Source organism: Trichogramma pretiosum, unplaced genomic scaffold, assembly GCF_000599845.2.
Source record: "Trichogramma pretiosum strain Unisexual culture from Peru unplaced genomic scaffold, Tpre_2.0 scaffold90, whole genome shotgun sequence".
Lineage (NCBI taxonomy): Eukaryota > Metazoa > Arthropoda > Insecta > Hymenoptera > Trichogrammatidae > Trichogramma > Trichogramma pretiosum.
Genome location: NW_019641031.1, coordinates 297,193 through 315,942, shown reverse-complemented (window position 1 = coordinate 315,942; position 18,750 = coordinate 297,193). Strand labels below are relative to the sequence as shown.

The 18,750-nt window shown below is 53.1% G+C and overlaps 3 protein-coding genes across 4 annotated transcripts; 1 reads left to right on the top strand and 2 right to left on the bottom strand.

The window, feature by feature from the left end:
• The first annotated feature begins 246 nt into the window (after nucleotides 1-246).
• Nucleotides 247-2,366, top strand: LOC106657613. Of its 2 annotated transcripts, none has more exons than XM_014379213.2 (2): nucleotides 247-462; nucleotides 551-2,366. In XM_014379213.2, exon 2 carries the CDS (start codon nucleotides 679-681, stop codon nucleotides 1,981-1,983), a length of 1,305 nt encoding a protein of 434 aa, XP_014234699.1. In that variant the 5' UTR covers nucleotides 247-462; nucleotides 551-678; the 3' UTR covers nucleotides 1,984-2,366. The 2 variants fall into 2 exon arrangements, with proteins under 2 accessions (XP_014234699.1, XP_014234700.1); XM_014379214.2 differs by having other exon boundaries at nucleotides 247-472.
• An 88-nt stretch (nucleotides 2,367-2,454) lies between these two features.
• On the bottom strand, nucleotides 2,455-4,551 carry LOC106657614 (NSFL1 cofactor p47). The gene is made up of 5 exons (XM_023458047.1): nucleotides 4,271-4,551; nucleotides 3,579-4,029; nucleotides 3,211-3,499; nucleotides 2,913-3,116; nucleotides 2,455-2,810 (listed from the first exon to the last, which is right to left on the bottom strand). The coding sequence occupies exons 1-5, from the start codon at nucleotides 4,373-4,375 to the stop codon at nucleotides 2,678-2,680; spliced, it is 1,182 nt and encodes a 393-aa protein (XP_023313815.1). The 5' UTR covers nucleotides 4,376-4,551; the 3' UTR covers nucleotides 2,455-2,677.
• Nucleotides 4,552-5,521: 970 nt separating this feature from the next.
• LOC106657600 (dynein heavy chain 7, axonemal-like) lies at nucleotides 5,522-18,621 on the bottom strand. Its single transcript, XM_014379198.1, has 6 exons — nucleotides 17,331-18,621; nucleotides 17,222-17,289; nucleotides 11,799-17,166; nucleotides 11,602-11,742; nucleotides 8,864-11,558; nucleotides 5,522-8,108 (listed from the first exon to the last, which is right to left on the bottom strand). Exons 1-6 carry the CDS (start codon nucleotides 18,619-18,621, stop codon nucleotides 5,522-5,524), a joined length of 12,150 nt encoding a protein of 4,049 aa, XP_014234684.1.
• Between the last annotated feature and the right edge of the window lie 129 nt (nucleotides 18,622-18,750).

Below are 18,750 nucleotides of genomic sequence, written 5' to 3'. Positions count from 1 at the left end.
TTTAATTTCGAATTTTAAATAATATAATCATTTATAGTTCAATGCAAATCCAACACGATTTTATCAAGTAGCACACAATTATAAGAATAACATCTAGTCTTGTTTTCACTCCAGTTTTATTCTAATCAGTTGACAATGAGAAGGAAATTTGCGTATAATACTTGAAGATTTCAGACTATTTTCTTTGCAATTAAAAGTTGCGCCATAATTTAGTGCGGTAGGTATAGTTATCAGTAGAGAGAAGACCGTGCGGTGTGAATTACACTACACTGCATTTTATCTTGTCTGCTTCAGATTAAGTTTATAAACTCTTAACTCACGTCACGTTGTTGTTGAGTAAATTGAAAATTTTGGAATATCGATATTCTAATTGGCAATATTCGAAGGAATATTTGAATTTTTCTATCCGTTTAAAAACCTGCCAAGTTTGTAATACAGTTTAAATGTCGAATAAATAACGAGGTGATAATCGGTGCAGTATAATTAAAATTTGATTTTAATAAGTTTCATTTTTTATAACTCTTAACTGTTGTGGCAATTTTTTTTACAGAATACAACTTTATTTTTATCCAATTGACCATAGTATTATGCAAAAAGAAACCAGTCAGGTGCAACTGAACTACCTCAAAAGAATTGTGGACAATTGTAAATATAGACGTAAAATATCCAAAAAACAGAATGAGAAAGTATTATCAAGCGTTCTTGCTTGTAACAGCAATTTTCAGTGTAATAACTCTTTTATTTTACCGACATGAGTATTATAAATTGCGATATGTTCTTGAAGTATTCAATTACTTTGGAAAACCACACCAAGATGGTGTAAAAACAAATTGTCTCAAAACAGTTAATGATGTGAAAAAAATTTCATTGGGACTCAGTGAACCATTATCTTCTTGGCAAAGGCTGGATGAAGATTTGTATTTATATTCATCATTTGTTACTAACAGCAATAAAATACAGACTATTAGCTATGGAAGATTAGACAACCTAGATTTGAACTGTTTTATATTCTTCAATGAACTATTGACTCCAATACCAGGAAAATTTTCATTCTCAGTCATAGGAAATACAAGCGATATCCCTGGCAAAACTGCTTACAGGGGATATAGATTAGTTTGTGAATACACTGAAAATATGATTCCTGTTGGTGTGAGCTATCAACCGAAAGATCAACTTTTATTTAATTCTAAGAGCCCTATTTTATCAGTAAAAGTTCAAGACAAACAATTGCAATACAATGGCAGTGCAATATGTGTATCTCCACCATTACACATACCAATGTCTAATGCAGATATGATCAGTTTTCTCAACTATCATGACTTAGTTGGCATGACTCATTTTATTGTTTATGACTATGGAATCCCAAATTCTTTTCATAAAGCAATTAAAAATTTAATTGATGATGCAGATAAAGGCTGGAATTTTACCTATGAAATTATACCTTGGAACTTTCCTATTAGAGATATTCATCCTAATGTGATTAGGAAGATTATTGAATGCGATTGTTTGTACAGAACATATCATAAAGTAATGTATGCTACTACAATGTCATGGGAAGAATACCTAGTACTAAAATATCATGCTATTGTGTCTGATTTGTTGGTGGATTATGAAAGAACAAAAATGTACGGAAATCGTTACGTTGTATCTTCTCAAACATTTTGTACAGAACAAAAAGACCATGAGCGATCAAAGAATTCAACTCCAATTATTTTGAAGAAGATATTCTCATCACCTAATGCATTGGATCTTAACTTGCTTCACATTTATAAACCACATGAATCAGTAGATTTGAAAAATGTAAAATCTTTAAAAGCAGCTTCTAATTTAATTATTTTGAATCGTTATGTTTCCTGTAGTGATTACAATCCCATGAATAAATCAAATAATAATGAAACTTCCATTTTGCGGTTGGCTGGTGATATAATAAATTCACCAATACATAAGAAATTCATAAAAGGCAATATGTTTGATGATCAGTAAACATGACCAAAAAATTAATTTTTTACCACTAAAATGAGAAAGATTGGGAAAAAATGTGATAGTTTATTTACTTTTAATTTGTTATAAATAGAGTGAATATTCCTTGTGCTATCAATTTTTATAATTTTTTAAGAAAGTAAAGTAGATAATAAGTATATAATCAAATAACTTGTTGAAAGACTGCATGCAAACCAACTATTAAAAGTTCATTATTTATAAGTAACAAGAAATCAAAATGATTTTTATGTAAATCTAATGCTATTAAAAAAAGAAGAAAAAAAAAGATGATGCAGTAGCTCATGAATAGTAATAGAATTTTAATATCAACTTAGTTTGAGCCTGTTCAAGTATCTTTGTAATGTATTTTTGTATTAAATGTCAATGTGAATTGATCACAAAAAATAATCAAATAATATGAACTTTCTGAAAAACTTGATATGTCAACTATGCATGAAATAAAAATACCTAAACTATGCTTAATGAAAAATTATATTTGTACATAAAATTAAAGAAATACAATCGTTTATTATTTTTTCTCTTGACCACTATTAAGAATATACAAACATTCAAAATTATGAATCTTTGGAAAAATAAAAGTATAAAATGTTTTTAATTAAACTCCAAGATTTTTTACTAATTGTTAATTCATAGACACTAACAAATTCAATATTTGAAAAAAGAAATAATTGCTAATTTATTTCAGCCTTTGCATGATTGCAGAATTTTGAAGATTCAGTTCTTCAATAGTTTTACCTTCCTCCGAAAGTTCTTTTGTTGGAAACGTTGTATTCAAAGTAAAAGGTCTGAGTGCATATTGAGGCCTCATACTACATTAATAATTGTTAAGAAAATTATGATACACATTCACCTTTTTTTAAAACATAAAAAATGAGACATTTTTTAGAATAATTGTATTGGAAAAAGGATACTTTACGATGTAGTTTCTCACATCTGCAATTGTGTGTGTCAAATTAAATTGAGCTCTCACATTACTTCCGTCAGCTAATCTAATTTGTAATGATGTAACTGGTAAATCTGTATTAAGATTGAGTTGAGTTCTTGCCATTGTCTCATTAGCAGCTTGATCGGCTGGATCTACAGGTAATGTCATTCCAACAGTGGCTGGAGATGGACTATGAATAAATTATTATCAATCATTAAAAGTATGATAAATCAATTATTTTTCATAACAGAACTTTGTGATTATATATTTCATATAAAACATACCTTCCAAGCATATGGCCTTTACCAGTAAATGCCTTAAGTTTATCTTTTTGTGGAGCATAATCCTCAAGCCTATGATCTTCCATTTCTAAATGTAACACACTACCTGCTACCTCAGAGCGTATTTCTTCAGGAATTACACCCCGTTTTATTGTATCAAGAAATTCTTGATTGGCTGGATCATCGTATCTCCTAAGCTCCCTATTATTTACAGTAAATCCATTTTTCCAGAGCTTCAGAGACACAGCACCAGAAGACGAGGCTTGATCGTCAGATGATGGTGTTCCAACAACTTGCATAATTAAAATCAATCTGATTATATATAAATCTTGATGTATTTGAAAAAAATGTATATGAATGTTAAGTTTTACCTTCTGTATCGTTGCTAGTCATACCCAACTTATAGCCTGTCCCTCCAAATGTACTAGGCCTGCTCTGAGCACTGGGTCTGCTTGATTCTCCAGCCGTAGCACCTTGTTCTTCCTTACACGCTTTGAACATGTCTGATATGATGTCTTTTTTTTTACCTGGTCCCAAAATTTGTTGACCACTCGAGTCAGAACCCCCAGCATAAAATGCTTGTCCTTCTTCTTCATCCGAACTGCTAGCATTGTCTTTGAAGTCCCTTATTGTGCCAAAATTTGCCTTTTTCTTTGGTTTAGACTTGGATGCTTTTGCCTGCACCAATGGTTCCATGGGTGGTCTAACTTGTTCATTAGTAACCATTTCACTCAAATTTTGAAGAACTGGTCTCTGATCATCGTGTTCTTCCATATTAAATGCCGCATCGCTGTCATTTTCAAAAAAGCTCGCAAGGGCAACCTGAAAAAACAAGTTGCATCATATATCCTAGATTCATGTCCATGCGAGCATAAAAAAATAAATAAAAAAAAATCATCAACATCAATTTCGATTAGACAAAGTATACGAGGTTAAGGTGAGATTGCCAATTTAGATTGAAAAATTGGCATGAATCGACGAGGCACAATAACATTGATCTGATTCCGCAATGGAGCATAATAATAATAATTATATGTTAAAAAATGAAGACACGGTGTCTTACATCAATTGACCAGGCAGAAGATTCGAGGAAAAATTTGGCTCGTTGTGAATCGACCCCCGTGACATCTTTGAATCTTTCAATCATATCCTCGCGATTTTGATCCATGATTATAGGTAAAAATAACGAGACACTCGCAAATGAATCAACAACTGAACCGATGAGAACGGAGAGCGTATATATTTTGAAATTATCACGGCAAACTCCGAGAGCAAAAGTTGAAAATCGTTGGCAGCCGAGTCGCGAGGTGATTGCACTCGAATTAGTCGATTGTCATCGTTGCTTTTGCCAAGTCCGCAAGTTGGCCAAACTGTTTGCAAACAGTACGGTACTACGTAGTATGCATACACATTTGCAATATGTATATGGTATATTATCTATGATTTGGCAATAATTTCGAATTAGTAAAGTTATAATTTTTTATTTTCATTAAAATGTACATGTAAATATAAATTTCAGGTAAATAAAAAAAAATAGTGTTATTTATACATTGAAAAGTTTTATAAAGTATATATAAATAATATATTTATATTTTATATAGTTTAAACATGATTGATTGTTAGGATTGATTGTGTTGGTTATCAGCAGTTAACAGTTTGATAAGTGTTGTATACAATAAACGGACGATGGACAATGGACAAGGAATGTATATGGGTTGCATTACTTCAAAAGCGTGATATGACGTGTCTTGTTGTCGTAGCTGTTGGAAAACTTCCGCAACTATAAAATTTGCATAAATCACGACCACATTGATTTGCCAGCCGGATAAGCATGCAAAATGTCCCCTCCGGGACCTGTCCTGAACCCAGAATCGATTGTTTTCAATCATTAAACACATTTTTACAAATATCCAGTAATATTGTGGTACATGGGCCCTATTCTAGACATCCTAAATAAATTTTTTTTTACGTCACTCATCATCTTAAATAGTCTAAAAACAATTGTACATAAGTAACAAATGTGTCCTTAAATTATGTGACATTTTACATCATTTCAAATATAGGACCAGTAAACGTGCTAGACAGTCATTTTGACCTCTCTATCTATACAAGGGTCATCTTTCAGAACTATTAGGTACTCGATCTTTACCTATAAATATTCAAATAGTTGCACCCGAAAATCCTAATAGTAAAATATAGCGTCTCCAGAAAAAAACAAAGAATCGAACGTCTGTTTTTCAGTTTTTCCAATATTGTCCATTTTACCCACTCGAAATATCACACTTTTGACATAATGCACCACGCGAGCGAGGAGTCATTGATCGGCTCGACAGTACAGAGCCGCGCCTCGCTTGATCCAGAGCCTCGGATTGACGTCGCTCTTGAGATTGACCGAGGCTACGTAATTGTCCCTGCTCGGCTCCACATTGCCGAGCGCACGACCGGCGCTATGGTCGAGGTTGTGCAACAGCGGCGAGACGTAGAGCGGACAACGGAAGAAGCCAGGAGTAGCGGGCGGCCCTTGCGAGCTGCTGCTCTTGAGGCTCACCGGCTCGAAGCTCACCAGGGGCATCTCGTTGAAGAGCAGCTTGGGCCTCGGATTGGTCAGCGACTTGGTCTGCTCGTTCCACTTGGCGCCGACGAGCTGCAGACCGTAGAGGCAGACGGCGTTCGTGGGAAGCTGCAGCGAGTCGTCTATCGGCACCGAGTCATCCGTCGCAGGGGGGCACTTGGCCTCGAGCACGCTGCACTCGAGGCCCACCTCGTCCAGGCCGCATCTCTGCTCGCGGGCGTACGACCAGCGGACGATGGCCAGCAGCTTCCTGCAGGACATGAGGCCGGCGCACCAGTAGTGGCGCGGGTGCTGGCCACGCTCGATCCAGCCCTCGAGGAACTTGACCCGCTCGCAGAGCTCGCCGAGGAACTGGAAGAGCGTCTTGTTGGTGCGCAGCGTCAAGTGGAGCCGCTGCCAGCTCGAGGGCACGCCGCCCCGCAGCAGCTCCGCGCTCAGCTCCTCGAGGCGCCGCGACCAGCAGCTGCTGCCGTCCGCCGCGTGACCGCTGTGGGCCTCGCTCAGCTCCTCCAGGCAGCGCCTCATCGCGTCGAGGCAGTCGTTCAAGGCCGCCACCTCCTCGCGGAGAAAGCGATTAAGCGGCTCGTCCGAACCCGATTGATTGTAGCGGCTCTCGAGCCTCTCGAGGCTCAAGCTCTTCGGCAGCAGGCTGAGACTCTCGAGGCAGATGGACTTGAGCCGGTGGCTCCTGGCCTCCAGCTGCTCGCTCGTCATCGTCGTCGACGCGCAGCAGCACGACGTCTCGTTCAGCGAGGCGAGCGATCCCAAAAAGTCACCGACCCTCAGCGAGTTCTTGGCCAGGGTGCAGTTGCGATCGAGGCCAAAGTCCTCGGGCGACGTCTGCGCCGGCACGTTGTTGCGTATGTGTCTCAGGTAGTCCCTAAACTCGATGCGCTTGGGCAGTCGGTAGGCCGGCCGGCCCGTGTCGAAGTCGTAATTCGAGTCCTGCACCAGCTTGAAGTTGCAGTAGTCGAGCGCGAGACTGTCCAGATAGAGCTTGTCCCAGGGGTCGAGCATCTTGGCGCCGTAGCCGCACTCGCTGAGAAAGTAGCCCAGGGCCTTGAAGGGCAGCTTGTCCGACTGGCCCACCCAGCTCCTCAGCTGGTAGACGGCCGAGTGCAGGTCGGCCTCGTCGAACTCGTACAGGCGATTCCAGCTCTGCAGGCCGTAATTGGCGCGCTCGCGCAGCACCGCGTGCAGCAGACAGAAGCCGTAGAGGAGCTTGCCGAAGGCCCGGTCCTTGCCGGGGCAGCCCTCGAAGAAGTCCCGGTCCTTGATGGGCTCGGACCTGTAGCTCCAGGCGAGGCTTTGACGGACGTCGTGGGGCGCGTCGAAGGCCACTTTGATGCTGGCCTGCAGCAGACCGATCGGAAAGTCCTCGGTGGCGCGCGAGCTCATCCACAGACGGAAGCCGAGCTGGCTCGTGCTCGGGTCCAGCTGCTCGCACAGCGTTTCGAGCCGCTGGTGCATCCAGTCGAGGGCCAGATGGCAATTGTGCAGAAAGACCCACTCGCCGTCGCGGCGGGCCATCTCGATGAGGAGCTCGGCCTTGGGGCCTTGGCGGGGGCCCATCGACAGCGAGTGCAGCTTCGACGAGTAGCCGAGCAGCTTGGCGAAGCGCGTAACGACGGCGAAGGGCGACGTGTACGACGGCAGTATGAAGATGAGCGGCACGAGGCAGCTCGACTCGGCGTAGGGTCGCGCCACGTTGCACGGCACGAAGTTGCCGGCGGCCCCGCCGCTCGACGGGCCCATCACCGACTCGACGAACTCGGTGACCTTGAAGATTATCCGATCCGGGCAGAGTATCCGGACGAGTATGAGCTTCTGGAAGGGCGTCAGACGGTGGTCCCAGGGCTGCGGCATCGGGCACTCGTCCGCCTCGAGCGAGTTGCAGTACCTGCGCCACCTGATGGCGCTGTTGCTCAGGCTGTTGGCGAGATTCTGGAAGACGGCCAGCTGCGAGCTGACCAGCTGGAGCTCGCGCCACGAGGCCTCCGAGAGCCAAGCCGGTGCCGGATTGGGAGCAGCAGCCGAATTCGAGCCGTCCTCCTCCTTCTCGGAAGCACGAGCAGCAGCAGCCCCGCCGATGCTCATGAAGACCCGAAACTCCTGCTCGGTCAGCTGCTCCGTGTCCACGAGGGTCTTGGCGCACAGCACGAACGAGTAGACGAGCCTGTGGCGCTCCAGCAGAGCGCCGTGCACGCTCTGGTACAGATTCTGGATGGAGGACATCTTGAGGTAGTCGATGCGCTTCCTGTGGATGACGCTGCGATTCGACGTCTCGATGGACTTGACGTAGAGCTGGGTGAACCAGCTCAGCGAGAATCTGTACCAGGATTGAGAAAGGTTAAATCTATTTTTGAAGTGAAACTTCTTTAGTCGCGTTGGGTATGAGGGGCGAAACTGTAAAATTAATTAAACTTGATTTAAATCTTTTTTTATTTAAATGAAATTTAATGTCTCGAGTTTCTTTGAGTTGTTCATGCTCATGCATAGATCTTTTAGGCTTTTTAGGCTCTATAGTAGATTAAAATAGATCAGAGCGGACTTCTCCAAGATGTTATGGTTCTTTTGGGTTGCTCAGGCGAGATAATAAATATTAAATATTTGCCACGAATAATTTAAATGTTGATTACGAACCCTTTATCATGAAAATTACTAAATTTGCTAAGTGCGTGTAAAAGTCTTACATAAACAAGAAAAATATGAAAATAACTTGAAAATTCGACACCTGGAGAAGTTGAAAAAGATTATAACTCCCTGGAGAAACCCACTACCTCTGTTACTCAAATTGGTCCCTAAGCCACCTGAAAGAATCATAATATCCTTGAGAAGTCTGCTCTGATCCATTTAAATCTCCTGGAGCCTAAAAAGCCTAAAAGAGCTATAACGTACACGAGAAATTAACTCTTAATTATTTTCAATACCCGGAGCATGAATAACTCAAAGGCACAGGAGACACGAAATCAAGTTTAATTCAAAAATCAAAATTGACTCGTGAATTAAAATAAATTTAATTCTAAAATTCATATATCAATTGGATTTATGATTTTTTTAAATTGATCCTTTTACAACCCTGACCTGTACATGCAGTTGAGGCTCGGCAGCCAGTTGAGGGTACTGTAGAGGTCGGCGCAGTACTTGGTAAAGGCCTGGTAGCCGTCGCGGAACGCCTCGATCTCCTCCTTGGAGACGCGCGTCGCCTCCTGACGCTTGAGCAGATCCTGCGCCAGGCTCTTGGAGATGTCCAGGGTCCTGATGGCGCCCTCGTCCTCGAGGATGTTTACGGAGCCCGTGCCCGAGCCCGACGACAGCGTCCTCAGTATGTTGTCCTCCTGCTGCTTGAGTATGCGCTTGTTGTTGACGTTCTCCGCGAGGATCTTCTCGAACTTGTCCTGCAGCTCGGGCCGCTCGCGCGCGATCACGATGTCGAGCAGCCGGTCGCGTATCGCCTCCGCGGGCAGCAGAAAGTCCATCACCGTCAGCCGATTGAAGACCTGGGCGCCGAACCGGGGCCTCTGGCGCCTCGTCGTCAGGTAGAGCCGAAAGCCGGGCTCGCGCGGCACGGAGCAGCCACCGCCGTCCTTGGCCAGCAGCGGCTCGAGGCCGGCCTCCAGCTCGTCGGCCACGTTCTCCAGGAGCACGGGTACGCCCAGGCCCATGCCCTCGACGATCCGGCTCAACGAGTCCGGCTCGTTGGCCTTGACCGTCCGCAATTGGCTCGACTTCTCCATGCTCCTGATCCACTCGTTGGCCTGATTCTGCGGATCGACGAAGAGGCACCACATCGGCGACTGCTCCCACATTATGGCGTTCTGCAGGGAGAAGCGATTGTTGGCGAGGCCGCACAGCCGCCAGGCGTTGATGGTCACCTCGACGCCTAGAAAGTCGACCAGGTCGAACTCCTCGGAGAAGGGCACCTGGGCAGTCCTGAGCGAGTCCTGCCAGTCGGCCAGAGTCTTGTCGCGATAGGCGAGATCGAGCGGGGCCAGATAGCCGATCGTGGCGCACGAGAGCAGCGCGTCGCCGGGGAGATTGTCGTAGGCACGGCCGAGCTGGTCGGCCGACACGGTCCAGCGCGCCTTCTCGCCGCCCAGGCTGCCGATCAGCTCCTCGGCCTTCCTGAGCTTGAGCGTGCAGTCGGCTACTTCGCGCTCGAGCTCGAGCTTCTTGCGCAGGGTCGCCTCGAGGCTCTGCTTGAGGCCGGCCAGCTTGGCGCTCAGGTCGGCCAGGGTCTTGCGCTTGGCCGTGAGAAAGGCCTCGGTCTCGTCGCACTCGCGCTGCGCCGCGGCCAGCTTCTCCTTCTTGGGGGCGACGACCTTGGCCACCTCGTCGTAGGAGACCATGGCGCGCACCCACTTGCACAGACCCTCGGCGGCGGACGACGCCTTGGCCACGATGTGCGGCTGGAAGTTCTTGTCGGACATGTAGTTCTTCTTGATGGTGGCGACGACGGCAGGCGCGATGCTGTCCTTGTCGTAGTCCTTGAGGTTCTGCAGGAAGTTCATGTCGCCGAGGACGCGCTTGCTCGGGCCCCAGAAGTCCATGCTCTTGCGGCCGGTGACCGGGTCGACGACCCGCTCCGAGGGCACGCCCAGCATCACGCAGACCGCGGCCATCACCAGTTTCACCGTGTCCGGTGGATTCTTCATCGCCTTGACCAGGGTGATGTCGGTCGGCTTGAGGGTGTTGAGCGCGGCGAGCGCGTCCTCGAGTATGGGTATGGCCACGGCCAGCTCGGTCTCGCACTCCAGCTTGAGGGTGCTGGCGATCTCGGCCTTCTTGTTGGCCACCTCCTCGTCCCGCTTGACGAGCACCGTGGCCCGCTCGACGCTCAGGTTCTCGCTCTCGATCTCCTTCATGGTGGTCTCGGTCTGGCGCGCCGACGCCTCCAGCTGGGGCCTGAGCTTGGTCAGGGTCGTCTTCATGTGGGCGACCTCGCGCGCCGCCAGCTGCAGCTTGTCCAGGCCCGCCAGGTAGCGCTTGCGCGTGCTCTTGATCTCCAGCTGCTTGGCGGCCATCAGCTCGGCGTAGCGCTTGCAGGTGCGCAGAAAGCCCAGCGGCGCCACCGCGGGAAACTCGATGCCCGCGACGGCCTCGCGGCAGTAGGCCGCCCGCACACGGTCCATCCTCAGGTAGAGCTGTTGGCTGGCCAGCACCAGCTGACTCCTCAGCGAGTCCGGGACGTTCAAGCCGCGCAGGCAGTGGTGGGCCACCTGCTCGAGGGCCGGCTGGGGCCAGTCGTCGAGCCAGTCGATCGTGCAGCTGCTCAGCAGGCCCGGCCAGTCGCGCAGACACCTTCGGAGGCTCGGGCCCCGCGGGCTGACGCGCAGCACCAGATGAAGCCGACGCTTGCACTGCTCGAGGAAGTAGCCGTAGACCCGCCAGGCGTCCAGCTCGAGATTCCTGTCGCCCTGCTGGGCGTCGAGCCTCGCCGCCCTCACCATCTCCCGACGCTCGTCCTCGCTGAACAGCCGGGCGGCTATCTCGCCGGGTCCGTAGCTCGGCAGCAGCAGCTCGTTCACGTCGTCGCGCACTCCTCCCCCTTCGTCGGCCTTTATTTTGCGCTCGCTCACGAGGAGCACGCAGCTGTGGCGCTTCGACGTTCCGCACTCGATCATCAAGGACTTGAGCTGTTGGCGCCAGGCTTCCAGCGAGTCGAGGGCCGGCTCGAACACGCGTTGCCGCTCTATAAAGGCCGCGAGCTTGACGAGGGCCCCGGCCCCGGAGCCGCTCGTGCCCAAGGCCAGCAGATTGGCCCCGGGCGTCGCGAGCACTCGGCAGATACGGCTCGCGTGCTCGATCGCGTGGCCGGTGACGATCAGCTCGAGCTTGTCGTTGATCCCCCCGTCGCTGCTGCTGGCCTCGTTGTAGTCGGCCACGTACTGCTGGAGCTTGTTGCGCAGTTGGTCCCGCGAGCAGCCGCTCATCTCCTCGTACTTGCGCCTCGAGGGCTCGGCCTCGGCCCAATTGCCGAAGTGGAGCTCGCGAAAGCTGTCCCAGGTGAGCTCGTCGCTCTGCTTGGGCAGATGGTCGAAGGCCGCCTCGAACGGATCCTTGAAGTGGGCCTTGGCGGCCTCGCGCATCCTCTCGAACAGCCACCTCTGCTCGGCCGGGTCACGGATGCGATCGCCGAACACGCGCAGCACCTCGTGCGCCCACAGTCGCACGAAGGTGATCTTGGTCTCGACCGAGTCCTTGTGCACGAGGGCGCAGCCCTTCACGACCCGCTGCACGTCGTGCAGCGAGAAGCGATAGAGCAGTCGGGCCGGGCTCGGGCGCAGCTCCAGCCTGCAGGCCCGGTACACGTCCAGGGTGGCCTGGGCCATGCTCGTCACGCTGCCCAGCACGTCCTGCGAGAAGTTCGAGTTTCTCCTGAGGTCCGCCATGAGGCTCGTGGAGAATACGCGGCACGTGCTCTCCCTCGTCGGGGCCGACATGCCCAGCACGTTAAAGTGCCTCAAGAATCTCGGGCAGAGATTCCGATGGCTCGTCGTCGTCAGGGCCCCGGCGAACGCGACCTTGTTGGACACGGCGACTCGGCGGCCGGGCGTCTCGAGGTCGTGCCAGTAGCCGCGATCCATCAGCTGGCGCATCGACTCGAGCGTCGAGCTGGTCGACGAGGGGTCGCGATCCGCAGCCGCTTGCAGATCGTCCACCACGACGACGCAGTACTTGTTGTCCTGGGCCTGGTACTCGGTGCGTCGGATTCTCTGCAGCCTCATGAGCACGAGCTCTTGAGCCAGCTCGGCGCTCGCGATCGACTGGAAATTGAAGTAACAGCTCGTCAATTCCGACGACGAGGACGAGGTGGCCTGGGTAAAAAAGTCGCGCAGCAGGCAGGTCTTGCCCGCGGCGTACTCGCCGCACACGATGAACGGCCGTCGATACCTGACGTGCAGACTCAGGAGGTGGTTGAACTTGAGACTCTCCACGGTGGGCACGAAGACCAGGTCGCTGCTCGCCGCCCCCAGCAGCAGCTGCCGGTCGTCCTTGTCGTCCTTGATCTTTTCCATCTTCAGCAGGTCCGAGGCCAGGTGCCTCCAATTGCCCGTGCCCTTGAACACGTAGACGTTGTCGCGCAGCTGGCCCTCGCTCGGCAGCGCGATCTCGGCGCCGAACGGATGCTTGATCTCTCGGGGCTTGGGGTGCAGCTCGTTACGGTCGGCCCACAAGTCGAGCAGGAACTTTTCTAGTCGCAGCTTCGAGTCGGCGTCCAGATGGCCGGACAGGGCGAAGTTGGTGGCCATCAAGAGGGCCGCCTGCGACCAGAGCAGCGCGTGATCCTTGTCCTTGTCCTTCTGCGCTTCCCGCTTGTTGTGCTCCAGATTGTGATCCTCGACGGCGCTGCTGATGTACATAATAAAGAGATCGAGGCACGAACCGACCAGCTGCATCTCGCTCAGTTTCAGACCATTGCTGGAGCAGTGGTCGCGCACGAAGCGCAGGCTGGCCTCCAGGCACCAGTGGAACATGGCGCAGATGGCCGGGCAGTGGGCGCGCAGCTGCCGCGGCTCGTCGCGCTTGGCCAGCTCGTTGCGCGCGTAGTCGGGCCAGCTGTCGGCGAGCCCGGGAAGATGGACCAGGGCGCAGCGGGCCAGAGTCGCGGGCGAGCAGTCGCGCAGACTCGTCGTCTCGATGAACAGCCTCGTGTCGTCCGGCACGACCAGTCGCTCGTTCGTCGCGAGATGCAAGACTCGATCGGGCTCGGCCAGCATCGTCTCGATGCGGCCGAGCCAGGACTCGTGCGCGTCGCTGTCGAGTATCAGCCACTTTTGCAACGCCGACTCTTGGTCGTCGTGATCGTCGTTATCGCTATGATTGTCGGAAAATTTTCTCAACACGTCGCAGAGCACGCCGTCGGACCAGCTGGCCTCGTCCTCGTCGTAGCTGCCGATGAATCTGGCCAAGCTCAGGGCGCCCGGATTGATCACCTCGCAGGGTATCGTGGCTCGGCGACGCTCTCGATCGTCATCGTCGTCGTCATCGCCATCCGCTCGAAGAAGCGTCAAGACTTCCCGCAGCACGCGCAACAGAGTCGTCTTGCCGCTCGCAGCCTCGCCGACCAGTATCACGGACTTGCTCAGATGTATCGTCTCGTGCATCTGCACGAGCTTGAGCTCGAAGGCCGCGCGATCGAGCAGCAGCCGCTCGGCCCGGCAGACTCGCTCGAGGGCGGCGAGCAGCCGCTCGTGACTCGGACCGGCGCGAAACGCGACGCCCGTGAAGCACTTGTCGAGGATGTCGCGAAAGACGAGCAGATCCTCGCCGTGGAACTGCGAGATCCGCGTGTCGACGAGGGCGCGCAGCAGCAGGAGCCGCTCCGACTCCTCGGGATGGGAGAACTTGAGCTTTGCCGCCGTCGCGACCAAAGCCTTCGAGCTTCTCAGCTTGAGATTGTACTCGGCGGTGGAAGACGACGACATGAGCTCGTTGCACAAAGCGTTGACCTCCGACAGGACGGCGGACAATTGTCGGGCCTCGGCGAAGCCGGCCGCGTACAGCTCGACCTGGCAGATCTTGTCCTGGTCCGGCGCGAGGAAGCAGACCTGCCTGAAGTGCGACCTCAGATTGTCCGGCAGACTACCCGCATCCACGCGCCCACCTAGACCGGGATTCATGCTGTAGCTGAAGTAGCAATTGGCGTCGAAGCGCAGCTGATCGCCGTGCACGTTGATCGTGGCCTGCCTCGCGCTCTTGGCTTGACAGACGCGAAACACGTACTGAGCCAGCAGCGACAGATTCGGCAGCGAGCACTCGCCGAGGTTCTTGAAGCAGACCCAGGCATTGAGGCCGACCAGACCCTTGAAGATGGCCTCGAGATTGTCGTAGCGCTGCGCCTCGCGGCCGCCGAACAGAAAGAACGGCTGGCCGAGGATGCGCGCGAGATTCCGCTTGGCGTCGATCTTGCCGAGGCAGGCGAGGCCCACGAGGCCGGTGAAGTGGTTCTGCTGGCTGGCCTCGACCAGCGCCCGGTAGTATCTCTCGGTCAGCGGCGTAATCACAGAAACCCTCTCGCCGCTGCCGTAGTACTCGTAGCCGTAGCTCTGGCTGCTGTTGACGATGCTCACCCTGACCTCGGCCTCGTTAGCCTCCTCCTGGTTATAATAATAGTAGCGAATCTGGGCCTTCCAGTCGAAGTCCTGCTCCTCGTGGATCTTCTTCTCCAGTAGGGCGCCGCAGACCTCCTCGAGGTGCACCAGGAGCACCACGAGCGACGAGAGGGTCTCGCGGTGCTCGCGACTGAGCGTCTGGTGCCTGAGCAGCTGGTGGGCCAGCTCCCTGTAGGCCTGATACCTCTGGCGGCACTCGCGCATGCTCTCGACGACGCCGGCCGAGAAGCAGCTCTGCACCTGGGCGGTCCACATTATCTGCCAGACGCAGTGGACCACCGAGGCGGGACTGGCCGCGAGCCAGTCGAACGACAGCTCGTCGTTGAACGTCTCGATGGCGAGCTCGAGCTTGTCGCGTAGCGCCCGGCGCATCGCCCGGTCCAGCTGGCGGAGCCAATCGGCGAGGCAGTCGCCGCTCGTCGGAGCCAACTCGACGGGCTCGGGCAGATCGAGCCGCTCGCCGCTCGTGCCCGTAATAGCGACGATCTCCAAGGAGCCATCCGCGGTATCTTTGGCAAGCTTCAAGCGCGACACGTTGGGGAAGCACTTGCTTATCTGGCAGTTGCTCCTGGCCAGATTGTCGCGGCGAAACAGCAGCTCGACCATCTCCACGTCCGCCAGGAAGAACAGCCGCGAGAACTCGAGCTTGAGCCGCTTCAGGTAGTCGCGCACCTTCGAGGCTACGAGCTCGAGGGCCCGATCGGCCTGCTCGAGCTTGTCCAGCACGGCGGCCCGGCTCGCGGTCACGCGATCGAAGCTCGGCTCGGTCTGGATGCCTGCCTCGATCGTGCCGAGGATCTCGCGCAGCGACTCGTACAGGTCGAGCTCGTGCGCCAAATGCTCGCGCACGAGTCGCTCGGCGAAGATGCCGCCGAGGTACTTGCACCGGGCTTGGACGTGGTTCCAGAGCTCGATGGTCCTGAGGGCACGGGAGAGCCTCTCGTGGAACTCGCGGACCTGCGGCTCGATCGGCCCGACGAAGTAGGAAGAGCGCATCTTGGCGAGTTTGACGAGCTGCTCCTCGAGCAGGGCCTCGATGGCGTCGAGCTCGCGGAACTCGGTCAAGCCGCTTTGCTCTCGGTGGACCAGACCGAACTCGAGATGGCCGTCGCCCTGCTGCCACTGCAGCTGCATGGCCTGGAGCTCGTGCTGCAGCGCCAGCTCGTTGTTGGCGCCCCGACTGATGACCTCGTAGCTGGCAAAGTCCTCGAGCAGATCCAGGCCCATGAGCTTGGCGAGGGTCGTGCCTGCGTTCGGGGTCAGGTCGCAGCCCGCTATCTCGGACATCTCGTCCCAGTGTCGCTTGCGCAGCGCCGGATTGCACATGCAGCGCGCCAGCGGCACGTAGCGGCGAAACTCGTCCAGCTGCCTCAACGTCTGCCAGCAGAGCTTGAGCGGGGCCGGCTGCTGCATCGGGTCCGGATCGTCCGCCACCCCGCTGAACTTGAAGGGTTTGGAGGCCGTCTGGTCGGTCTTGATCTTGAGCTTGTAGACGCGATGGGACTCGGTCAGGCGTTGCGTGTAGTGCTCGGTCTGGCGCTCGATCAGCTCCGAGTCGAGGTACTCGAAGGGCCCGTCGAGCCAGACCGCGCGCTCCTTACGCCAGCGGCAGATCAACTGGACGAGCGCCGAGAACGAGCACACCGCCTCCTTGATCTCGTCGACCTTGGGGAAGCTCGTCTCCGGGAACTTGAACAGTCGCTCCTCGGCGTTGGCCTGCTCGCACCTCTCGCTTATCTCCTCGATCCTGGCCAGTATCCGTCCCAGAAAGTCACTATACTCGTGGACCCGGGCGGCGTCGTCCATCGCGTCGAGGCACGCCAACTCGGGCAGCACTGCCTCGATCTCCGCCCCGAGCCCGGCTATCTTGCGCTGCAGCTCGTCCTCCAGCTCGCCCTTCTTCGCCTCGCAGAAGATGTTGTGCTGGCTGAATACGGGCTTGATGAGCTCGAGCCAGTTGCAGGTGGTCGCGTTGAGCTCGAGATGCTCGTGGCTGAGCAGCGCCACCTCGCTGAGCGAGCCCAGCATCCGTACGGAGCCGCGAATCTTGTCCTCGAGCTCGCCCATTAGCTGCTTCGAGGCGTACGAGACGTACTCGGTGAGCTCGAACAGGGACTGGGTATCGTCGGGTATGTCGAGGGCGCGACTCTCCAGGCTCTCGAACTCGCGACAGATCTCGCGATTCAGCGACTGATGGAGATCGACGAGCTCGGCCAGCAGCGTTGAGACGAGCTCGTGGCCGTTGCGCTTGAGATCGGCGATGGCCGGGCTCTGATTCAGCACGCCCAGGCCGAAGTACTCGTTGGCCACGAGGCCGTTGACTTGCGCGAGATAAGCCTTGTACTTGTCCACCTGGCCCCGATAGAGATCGAAGTCGGCGAGCTCGCGCCTCGACTCGATCATCGAGGCGACTCGGCGCTTCGTCTCCTGCGTACAGAGCGGCTCGAGTCTGGCCGCGAGCTCCTCGAGGCGCCGCTCCAGAGGCTGGAGGGCAGCCTCGAGGACCGACTGGAGCTTGGCGTGCGACTCCTCGAGGTACCAGTCGGCCAGGCGAACTTTGACGTAGCTCGTCGTCGTGGGCTGCTGCTCGTTTGCATCAGATGCCTTGAGCCACTCGCTCAGTGGCACCAGGTCCTGGGCCAAGTTGGCCACTCCGTCGATCAAGCCGTGATACAACGCGTAAACGTCCCGGACGCTCGGCTCGATCTCCAGCCGATCGTTGCGGCAGACCAGCTGGAGCTTGAGCCGGGGACTGGAACCACCACTACCCTCGGCCAGCACCGCGACGAGCTCGTCGATGGTGGCCATCATGGCCTGGCAGATCCTCTGGGCCATGAAGCTCTCGGCGCAGTGCAGCAGCCGGGGCAGTCGCTTGTCCGCGCGCAGATAGCCCATCTGCAGCATCGAGCGCACGATCTCCTGGTAGCACTGCTTCTTGATGATCGTCGCGGATTTTTGCAGCTCGGCTTGGGTGGCGTCGCGCAGCCACGAGACCTGCACCAGTTCCTTGACTTTTTCGTAACGTTTGAGGCTCAAGAGGTTCTTGGGCAGATTGTAGTACATGACGTTGGACACGCTGCGCACGAGGCGATGCGACAGAAAGTACTTGTACAGAATTACCCGCCTGTTGGTCTCGAAGCTGCCGCTGCTGGATTCTAACGAAAGCGGAGCTGCTGCTACTTTTTCCTCTTTTTCTTCTTCTTCTTCCCTATCGGCGACGATGCTCTTGACGCTAAAGTTCTGCATCTCGTCGAAGTAGTCCTGCCTCACCTCCTTCATCAAGCCGCGCAGATAGGCGAAGTGCTTCCTCTTGTTGGTCCTGGGTATGAGCCGCATGATGTTCTGCTCCCACTCGGGCAGCAGCAGGCCCTGTACTGGCACCTGCTTGGCGAGCTTGCGCAGCTCCTCCGTGTACAACGTCTGTCTGGAGAGACGATTCACGCTCTTTTTCCATTTGGCGGCCACCGAGGCTGGCGAGGCTGCTGCTGCTGCTGTACCCGTCGCTGCTGCTGCCGATGTCGGTGTCCCGATCGAAGCAGCGGCGACGGGTCGATTCTTTACGATTTTCATCGCGTTGCTTCGGAATCTCTGCAACAGATCCGATTGCTGCTGTTGCTGCTCGTTTCTGTTGAAAAGATTATTGTTGTGCAGCTGGGGCGCCGCCTGTAAGCGCGGCATCCTCGTCCTGTCGTTGATCAATTTGTACAGCTCTTGCTTCTCGGCCATTGTCACTCGTATACGCGCGCACTTTTCTACACATCTATAACTCTGTCATAATAATACTGTACAATCCTATATACACACACAAACACACACCCGATGCCCGACTGTCGCTCGCTCGGGCCGCGACGGGCC

Bases quoted from the DNA above. Each gene is read 5' to 3' on its own strand.
- LOC106657613 (XM_014379213.2), top strand. From the start codon at position 679: ATGAGAAAGTATTATCAAGCGTTCTTGCTTGTAACAGCAATTTTCAGT.
- LOC106657614 (XM_023458047.1), bottom strand. From the start codon at position 4,375: ATGGATCAAAATCGCGAGGATATGATTGAAAGATTCAAAGATGTCACG. The intron at 4,030-4,270 runs GTAAGACACCGT...TTGTTTTTTCAG, and splicing joins CTTCTGCCTGGTCAATTGAT to GTTGCCCTTGCGAGCTTTTT. The intron at 2,811-2,912 runs GTATCCTTTTTC...TTATTAATGTAG, and splicing joins GTGAGAAACTACATCGTAAA to TATGAGGCCTCAATATGCAC.
- LOC106657600 (XM_014379198.1), bottom strand. From the start codon at position 18,621: ATGGCCGAGAAGCAAGAGCTGTACAAATTGATCAACGACAGGACGAGG. The intron at 11,559-11,601 runs GTCACCGGCCAC...GTATCTGCCGAG, and splicing joins ACGACAAGCTCGAGCTGATC to TGCTCGCGACGCCCGGGGCC. The intron at 8,109-8,863 runs GTCAGGGTTGTA...ATCCTGGTACAG, and splicing joins AGCCTCAACTGCATGTACAG to ATTCTCGCTGAGCTGGTTCA.